This window comes from Trichoplusia ni, chromosome 8 (assembly GCF_003590095.1).
Source record: "Trichoplusia ni isolate ovarian cell line Hi5 chromosome 8, tn1, whole genome shotgun sequence".
Classification (NCBI taxonomy): Eukaryota; Metazoa; Arthropoda; class Insecta; order Lepidoptera; family Noctuidae; genus Trichoplusia; species Trichoplusia ni.
In genome coordinates this window covers 12,998,722-13,008,857 of record NC_039485.1, presented here as the reverse complement: position 1 = coordinate 13,008,857, position 10,136 = coordinate 12,998,722, and the positions used below count along the sequence as shown (strand labels likewise).

At 33.1% G+C, this 10,136-nt stretch overlaps 2 protein-coding genes across 2 annotated transcripts; both read left to right on the top strand.

Annotated features, from left to right (window-relative positions):
* The first annotated feature begins 491 nt into the window (after positions 1-491).
* Positions 492-3,048, top strand: LOC113496661 (probable ATP-dependent RNA helicase Dbp73D). Its single transcript, XM_026875948.1, has 7 exons — positions 492-643; positions 721-1,039; positions 1,112-1,393; positions 1,538-1,715; positions 1,797-2,451; positions 2,547-2,727; positions 2,813-3,048. Exons 1-7 carry the CDS (start codon positions 621-623, stop codon positions 3,017-3,019), a joined length of 1,845 nt encoding a protein of 614 aa, XP_026731749.1. The 5' UTR covers positions 492-620; the 3' UTR covers positions 3,020-3,048.
* Positions 3,049-3,463: 415 nt separating this feature from the next.
* LOC113496305 lies at positions 3,464-10,048 on the top strand. Its single transcript, XM_026875457.1, has 2 exons — positions 3,464-4,518; positions 4,932-10,048. Exons 1-2 carry the CDS (start codon positions 3,613-3,615, stop codon positions 9,636-9,638), a joined length of 5,613 nt encoding a protein of 1,870 aa, XP_026731258.1. The 5' UTR covers positions 3,464-3,612; the 3' UTR covers positions 9,639-10,048.
* Positions 10,049-10,136: the final 88 nt, after the last annotated feature.

Here is a 10,136-nt window from a genome sequence, read left to right as displayed (position 1 = left end):
ATTGACTTGTCAAATGGTTATCGATGCCCCATCCTAGAGAGTAGAGATTATAATCGTTTTCACGGTATGATAATGTTGACGGAACAGCACGAGCAGTTATTAAACTTTCAACAGAAATCTGGTAAGATGGTAAGCTTATTAAAAGCATAGGGTTTGTCGATATTCATCAAAGTTATAAAGTGATAATATCCTGATAAGGATTTGTTTTTTAAGACATTTATGAATTATATTAATCATTGATCTAATTAAATGTTAAAAATTAATCTAAAATCTAAAATCTAGGCCTGTGATTAAATGCTTTAATCACAGGCCTAGAATATTGACGAAACCGATTTTTTTTCTTGTACTTCTTAGATAAAGAATTTGTAATCTACTCAGACGGAGCCAACCATAGAGTTAGTCTGTGTCTCGTCAGACGTGCGAGTGGAATAAACTTACTAATTCTATTATCTGTTGAATTTTAGTATTTTTTTTCAGACTCTATATTAGACACTAAGTGACAACTGACAGATTAGATTTGAGGTTATATGAGTGATAAGAAACGAAGTAAAATCTATTATTTTATTAAGTAAATTTCCTCGCCTGTCAGGATTTGTGTATTTTAAATACTAAATTACAAAATGGATCTTTTTGTAATAAACAGGTATGTTAGAATTTCGTTCCATTAAAAGATTTTCCGAATAAATTCCAAGTATTCCACATGTCTTTGCTTATTTACAGATATAGAGATAAAGATGAAGAAATAGATTTAGCTGAGCAAGAAGCTAAACATTTAGAGAGGTTGAAGAAACGTATTGCTGAAAGGAAAACAGCATACTCAGTCAAGAAAACATTGAATGAGATAACTCTTAAACCGCAGAAACCAGCTGAAGAACCCAAATCAGAACCTATTCTAAATCAGGAGGAATCAGTTGAAAGAAAGCAAGAGCCTTTAGTAGACAAAACCGATAATAATATTCAGAAACAAACCAGTAAAAAGGCTAAACCTTCTCATGAATTCAAAGTGCTAGGAGTTAATGACTTTGAGAAAAAAACAAAGGTAATTTTATAATTCATATAAAATTTTACTCATGGAAACAAACATAATCTTACCTTACAATCTCTGTTTTAGGTATCTAGAGTTTTACCTTACTGGCTTTCACATCCAATTAATGTGCCAAAAAGTTTAAAGACTGCATCATGTCCAGTAGAAAAACAAGACTGGTTGCACAGCACTCTAAAAGCAACATTAATGAGTGAAGGAGTCACAAATCTATTTCCAGTACAAGAAAAAGTAGTGCCTTTTATTTTGAATGAACATAAATCAACATACCCATTCTGGCCTCATGATATTTGTGTATCAGCACCTACCGGTAGTGGGAAAACTTTGTCATTTGTTCTGCCGATAGTACAGGTAAATATATTATTGAGTTTAGCTTAAAGTTTTATCTTTATCCTAATAATATTGTGCTTAGTGTATAAAATGAAGGATAAAACTAATAGGAACATTTTATTGTCTGCTTTAAACTTTGATTTAATAAAACATTAAATTTTTCAGATACTTATGAATGATATTGGTTGCCATATCAGAGCTCTAGTTGTTTTACCAGTCCAAGAGCTGGCAGCACAAGTGGCCAAAGTATTTAAAAAGTACTGTATGAAGACAAGATTAAAAGTTGCCTTATTAGGTGGCTCAATACCAATGCAACAAGAACAGCAAAACATTGTTAGATACAGTATGTATGATACATTAAGTTGACATAAAATATTATAAAAAAATGTTTGAAGAAATTTATTAACAATAACTTTGATTTCAGCTGAAACACTAGGATGGGTTAGTGAAGCAGACATAGTTGTATGCACAGCTGGACGGCTAGTGGAACACTTACAAACCACAGAAGGATTTACTTTAAGTCACTTAAAGTTCTTAGTTATTGATGAAGCAGATAGGATCATGGATCACATACAGAATGATTGGCTGTATCATGTAGATAAGCATATAAAGCTGGAGAATGAGTTGATGACTGGAAGACACTCCAATGTAACATGGAATAGTCTTGTAGAACAGAAACCTCCGCCACATAAACTTCTTTTCTCAGCCACATTGTCACAAGACCCTGAAAAGTTAGAGCAGTGGGGATTATTCCAACCAAAGTTGTTCTCTGCATCAAAGTCTAATAACTATGAAGATGAAGAACAAATAAGGTTGTATGCCACACCAGAAGAGCTAACTGAGGAGTATGTTACTTGTGAAGCTGAACACAAACCACTCATCCTGTACAATTTCTTAGTCAATCAGAAATGGGACAAAGTGTTGTGCTTCACGAATGCATCAGAGGCTGCACATAGGTTAGCTGTACTTCTTAACACTTGGGGTAGAGGGCAATTTAAAGTGGCTGAACTATCATCAGCTTTAGACAAAGCAACAAGAGAAAGTGTGCTGAAAAAATTCACACAATCTGAGATTAATGTGTAAGTAAACTTTTATCTTCAAAATCTAATTTATTGTATAGGTGTTATGTTTCTTTTGTAGGATATGTAATAAAATGCCATGTACATTATTTCAGGTTAATTGGAACAGATGCTCTAGCGAGAGGAATTGACATCCCAGACTGTAACTATGTTGTGTCATATGACCCTCCAAGGAATATAAAAACCTATATCCATAGAGTGGGTCGTACTGGGCGTGCGGGACGATTAGGCCATGCTGTTACCATTTTGTTACAAAATCAGGTTAATCAATTCAAGGTAATAGTTGTTATGCTTGCTTAAAATAACAGTTTAGACTTGGTCATTCCCAGTTCAATATTTATTTGGACCTTTTATTTTTCAGGAAATCATTCAGTCTGGTGGAAAAGCTGAAATACCACAGTGTGAAGTAGAAGCTAATGTTTTAGAAAACTTGTCAGAGAGCTACCAACAAGCAATGAGAGAAACTAAGAATCAAATTCACGCCGAGATTGACTCAAAAGTACAAAAATCTCTAGGAATTAAAAGGAGATTAAAGTCAAAACCACAGAAGAGGAAATTTGAGAAATAATTAAAATTAAATGCATATTTTATAACGGAGTCCTTGTTTTTCTTATTTTCCTAAACATTATAGATATTAAAGTTCAAATGGCTTTCGAAGAGATCCTAATTTTTTTATATCAATACTAGCTGACCCAGCAAATTATAGTTTTGCCTAATAAATTATTTCTAGTTGTATGTATTTTTAATGTCACATTATTAAAAAAAAATAAAAATAAAAACTCGTCCAATAAATAAAATATTTTTTTTTAGTGTGACCAATCCTTAACACTTAGGTGTATAAAAAATAGATGTTATATTCTCAGACCTACCCAATATGTATACAAAATTTCATAAAAATCGCTCGAACCGTTTCGGAGGTGTAAAGTAACTAACGTCGTGACACGGGAATTTTATATATTAGATGTAAAAAATACTTTTAAACCAACTATATAAAAACTGTTTAAAACAAAAGATTTTTTTTTTCCGTGGTGTATACATTTTTAAGAATCGTTTTGAAACCAAATTATGTGGAAAAGTCTGAAGAAACTTAAAAAAAGAACACAATTCGAAATGGTTTTAGGCTTTTTAGTCGATTTTGAATAATGTAGCCACTACAAAAATATGGTAAACGTACACAAGCTGTCAAATATCTATCGTTACGAATTTACAAAATACGAAGTTCAAATTTCACATAACGTCGAGGGAAAACTTTTTGTTTTCTCACATGTTTATAATTTCGTAAGTGGTGATAATTTAATCATGACTGTTACACTGTCGCAACTGAAAACAATAAAAACTGTTAATACTGCCTCTAACATCGAGGGGCGAATATTTTATCCAAAGTTAATACTTTTTGAAAATAACACCTGTGTTCGTATCGTGGATCTAATTGCAAACAATGAAGATATTCAAGACGAAAGTAATGCCTATCATTTTAGTCAAGATATTGCAGATAAACTTCTGCTGGAAAACTTTATGTGGATAGTGTTAAAGTCTGGTGATATAATGGCAATAGATGTTTTAAAAGGTCTACAACTTAAAATCACTAACGACACCAATACCTGTCTCAAACTTCGTCAAATTGCAAGATATAAGGATCGTTTGTATTTTACTAGTGAAAGTGGAGACTCCTTTGAGATACCTATTCATACTAATGAATTAAAAGACTTATTGGGTAAGAGTACAGATCAAGTTTCTGTCCCTTTCAAGAAGACACACAAGTCTCAATATATTTTTAAAGAAAAAGATAATATTTCTGCATGTGGAATGAAAATTTACATAGAAGATAGATTTTTAAAGGTGAAATGTCCAGTATCTGGCTTGACTGAAGTCATATCAGCTGAAAGCCATTTTAAAAATATTGAATCATTGAGGGAACTAGTGATTCTTTCTAATGATACTAATATGTGGATTGTTGATTTGAAGGAATCTGAAATAGTTCATGAATTTGAGTCAACAGAAGCAAAATATTATCCAGTTTTGACCTACAATGACTTGTTCTATTACTTACTGTGGAATAAAGAAGAGGTAAGTTAATGGGACTCTAGTAATAATTATTTTGAACATATATAGTTGTTAAACAATGCTGGAATCTTAAGTTCAGCAAAATTTACCTAAAAGAAAATGATGCAGGTAAATAATACTAAATTCTCCCTAATATTTGAAAACAATTTGCTCCTATCTCAAGGATCATAAAAACCACTTTTCGGTTAAAACTTACTGAAGCAAATTCAAAGTAAATAAAACTGGGAGCAGGATCCTGCATGTAATATTTTGGTTTTAGTCTTTCTTAATTATTTAATATAAACTGACACCAAGATAAGTAGAATTTTCTATTTTGTCTCCAGTACACATGTATTGATAATAATTAGTGCTTCCCAAAACTTTGAAAAATATTGCTTTGTTCTTTAAAAAAATGCAAATTACCTATATCATTTCAGGTGCAGATCTTCTGTGCTGGATTTTCACAATCATCAATTAAACAATCAGGTAATGATCATTCTTCAAGTTTTGATCAAACTCTGACACCTCAAGACACCCTTAAAACACAATTGAAGGCTATCATTGATGCAGTATCAGCTACTTCTAAACCTGGGAGTGTTTTACCACAGATACAACCATTGTTTGAATCCATTGATGATTTCAAGTTTCTTATTGAATTTATACAAATACTTTGCCAATATAGCATCAACTATAAAACATTGTTATATCCACTTCAAAAAAGAATATCTTTAACCAATGATAATGACCTTATCAACATGGTCAGTGATTTGTCAATTAAAATAGATTTGATTGAGTATATCCATTTCACTGGTAATAATTCATATGAAAATGTAAATTTATTTGAGCAGAACTTCAAAGACCTATGCATTACATTCATACAAAAGCTTGACTTTGATATAGCATCCATTTGTTGGTTAAAGTATTCTCAACTGAAGCTGGTAGTTAGTTCTGATGATGTAGTGAATATACTGAATGCTATAAGCAGCAGCACAAAATTGGCTTCAATAATAATTTGGCTGAAAAACTTTACACCTTCTCTGTTAGAACAGAATCCATTTTACATTGATTTATTTGTTAGGTGGGCCAGTGAAAGGGTTTTTATGTTAGAGCAGTCTGCTTTTTGGCCAAAAATAGGTTTAAAGTTTGCAGAAGAAATCATAGTAATCTTGGAAACTTCACTGAAGTCAATTTCTTTGAGACCCTTGTCATTAGATGATCTTGATTTGCTTAAAACTAGAATAACATATATAATGGAACTGAAAGACAATTATAAAATTAATATGTTACTAAGTGAATTAAGCTCTCTGGGTTCTAATGAAGTTGCTTTGATTATGTTACGCCGCTGTTACACCGAAGATCTACAAGGATTTTTGCAGAACTACCTGCCATCTTATGCTATGCAGCATATGTTTGATTTGGATGAAATTCTAAGTTCCTACATTGAAAGTGAAGCAGCCAGTAGCGGGGGAGGCATAGATGGGATCCGCTTGGCAATGCTGCTAAAATCTTTTCATTCTTACAACTGTAAGCTTGAATGTTTACTTCAAGTTTTGAAAGTTTTAGATGTTCCTTGGAACCCATCTGTACTTGAATTAGCTATTGCCACTGTCGCGGACACTACGAAAAATTTTACTATTTCTGATTCTGAGAGACTGCTTTCTACTGAAATACAAAAGGAAATCAATTACGCTAATGTTAAAGTAGTACTAAAAAAATACAATTTCCCAATGAACTGTACTGATTACATGTTAGTACTACATAAAATAATCGGCGCACCTGTTATTGAATTGAATGATTTAAAAATAATTACTAGTGTTATGCCTATTTATACAAATTATGGAAATGCCTTATACATAGAAAGATGCCTCAAAGACAGTGAAACAAGAACAGCTTTGAATTATTTCAACAATTTGTCATTTAAGGAAAAATCACTATTGCTGAAGGCAGTAGTAGCAAAGTATGACCAAATAATTTGTGAACCCACAAGTAACTTGGTCATTGAAAGAAATTACATTGATTTCATAAAAGGAACACAGCTTGTCCATGAAATTGAAATGAATAATTTAATAACGAGGTATAATTACAAGAACTCCTACAATTTATTACTAAGCATGAATGATATGTATAATGAAAATGCGTGCGAAAATGCAGTTAACACTTGGATATCAGAAGCTGGTGCTTCTGCGAGTTCTGGACGTGGAGGAAGTGTTATTCAACTCAAGCATGCATGTAAGTCCCAACATTCAGTACTCATGTCTCTATTACGAAGCACATCTACATGTCACCAGGTACGCAAACTTGTTGAATGTCTCATAAGATCCTTCTGTACCAAAGATGTATCAGTTGATGATTTCATTGCAGTTCTATTACAATTTCAATTTGGCGAAAATTGCAGTCTATTATTGAATTCTTATGATGTTCTCATAGAACTAGCCGCTAATTGCAGTGAAGAATATCTTCATAGTTTACTGAAACAACTATCCCTATTGAACAGCCTTATAAACGCCAGTATAATTGTTAAGAATTTGTCAATAGCTTGGAAGTTTCATTACATATTTTTACCGATTGCATCAAGTACTGCTGTTAATGATATCATACAGTTCTACAAAATTCTCGAATATCCAAGAAAAATTGACAGTAATTTGACGAACATTCACAGTAAATGCGATTTTACAGCCCTAAGAATGATCTCGAACTTCTTAGTTGATTCTGAATACAATAAACCGACTTTTCAAGAAGATATGTCTGAGATAGCAAGAAGGCTATTAGCAAAAGTTGTTGCTAATCAAGAACTGGATGAAGTATTGATGACAAATCTACTGCTTATAATGAGAATTTATGAAGAAGATAACATTTGCGTTCTCGAAGCGCTAAGAGGACAAAATGAATGTTTATCTCCTAATATACTCGGCTATCTCTCATTACCGCCAATTCGAAGAACATTTGTTTTCGATAACGACTCTTTAAGTAAAGAAATAGGAAATTCTGTGTCTTATCCTCCCCAGTATATACTCAAATCCAAATTCAACATCAACTTGGCAGATGTTGCATTACCTGAGAATAGTGAAGAAACTTGGGACGTTAAGGTTATTTTGTTCTTTGTGTTGTTACAATATCCAGATACTTGTTTCGAACGGCTTGCAGAACTATGTAGAGTCTTAAATATTTCGACTAACGACGGCTTATCGCTTCAATTAATTGCTTTGCTATCGACGTGGGAATTGAAATATAAAATATATACTGATGAATTGGGTCACCGGCAAATTATTTTTGATAATGACGAAAAATGTCTAAACAAATGTTTTATAATATGGGATAGTATAGAAAACCGAGAGTTTTTAAAAGATATTTTAAACGATTTTTGGAAAAATGGTGAAGTATCCTTACATGGTCGTACAGTGTCCATTAATCCCTATTACTACGAAGTCTTTCTATGTGTATACCGTTTAATTTTTGGTACAACTATTGAAGTCAGAAATACAAAAGAATACTTCTTGTTACATTTTCTTAAAGAATACAAACGTAAAAGCACTCCCAAACAATATGAATACGAACTATTTTCCGTAAAGGGAATGTTTCCTGAAATTGGACATTTCAGATTACCTTTTCATCTGTTTATGAGGGAAGATATGTGGTCAAACTTAAAGTCGGAAATAACTCTAGAGACTTATGAACGTTGGATTCCTGCTGTTGCTTTACTTGCTTTGGATTCAGATTCGCAAACCGCAAGAGATATGATCTGCAGTAACGCAGTAAAACAAACAATGACCTCACGAAAGCGCAATGATGATGCTGATTCGGATACCAAAAATGAGCCATGGCGCCTAACAAGTCAAGAAGAACCTCTCCTTCGCGCTGCACATAGATGTGTCAGACATATTGCTAATATGGAATGGGCTGGAGCGTGTTTATTTTATGTGCTCCAAGGATGCGCCCGTGGTGCAGACCAAGTAGCTGCAGCTCATTTGTGCTACCAATTTGCCCAACGCTGGGCGGCGCTTCAACCAGGTAATCGGGCAGTACGGCAAATGGAACGTCTGCATGCAACATTATCTACACGTCACGCTTTATACAAAATTGATTGGGCTTGCGAAGAACTCGTCCGACTTTCTACAGAGCCAGCTCAACTAATTCGATCAATGTACTTACATCCAGACTTTGTATCTAAAATGAATAGACATGATGTAAATCGCGCTGTGAATGAAATAGCAGATAAGAATGGAATAAATGTCAGTTCAATAAGAATTCAAATATTAGAAAGTATCCTCGATAAATCAAAAGCAGACAACAGAAATATTACTGTTTTGAATATTAAAGAATTAATGACAGCAAAGTATATTTTAAAAGCAACTTGTCCGAAGATGGGAGCCATATATTTATCGCGCATTGCATTTGATGATGAAAGTGACAACAATAAGTCTAAAAAGTTAAGAGCTCTCCAATGTTTGATGAGCATAGTCGACACAGATACCGCAATAAAGGTCGCTAACCGCGAAAGAGATGCTTTGTGGTTATCCCTCTTGGAACTGCTCAGCGTGGTTAACTTGGAGAGTATAGACATGCCATGGATTGCAGCCACATTTATGCATGACAAAATTCGTGGTCTAGAACAGCTTTTGCAAGCGACTGAAGGAAATGCAGATGGTTTGAAGACAGCCACAGAACTTGCATGCAAATTTGGGTCACCGCATATAATCCGCAGTCTTATCCCACTTCTATTACGCGCTGGATTGTATGAAGATATGATTCCATTATTATTGAAACTAACATCACAGCTTGATACCGTGATAATCACTGCATGGCGAGCTGTTATATTATCACCATTCCAACGTGCAGACTATCCAATAACAGAACGCCAGAGAATAAAATGTTTAAATGCTATTAATCTTTTGCCTATTTGTCCTATCATAAAAGATGAAGATTTAGTTGAAATTTGGAAAAACTGCGTAAGATGTAAAGTTCTCGGTCTTGGCTGCTTAGTTCTACCCTACATGACCACTCAAACAAGGCAATCACTTAAAGAATTACAAAAAATTGATAGAAGAAATCTTATAGCTAGTTTGAAAAATTTGCATGCTGACACATACCTCGTATCTGGTGCAATGCATGTTATCGAAAGAATGGCATCAAGAGGATACCGATGAAATTAAGAATAAAATAGTTCCAAGTTACATTTTGGTTGCGAATACATGTCGCCCCTAACAAAATTCACTCTTATTATATTTATTAACGCTTATTTAAACTAAAAGGTTGTGCTGAATAAGACTTGGAAATCATTTTATTGTTCCTTTATTAAAGGCTCATCCAAAGATGTTATACTGATGCATACACATAATGCATCTAACAATAGATATTAACAATATTGCACATCCAACTAGTAAACATACATACACACATCAATTATTTGAAGAAGTAAATGACTTTCTTAAATCTTCAACTAAACCTTTACACTTTTCATGATGTAACCTATATGTAACATTGAGTTTTAAATAAAAATCTATTTAGGTTGTTTTTTGTTTACAGAACCTTATTTTTAGGTATTTTATTTTAATACTTTTTGACAACAGGTGTTTCAAAGTAAAAAATCACAGTTTCCCTTATTTCTAAATAAATAATGTATCAATAATTATTAATTAAAAAGA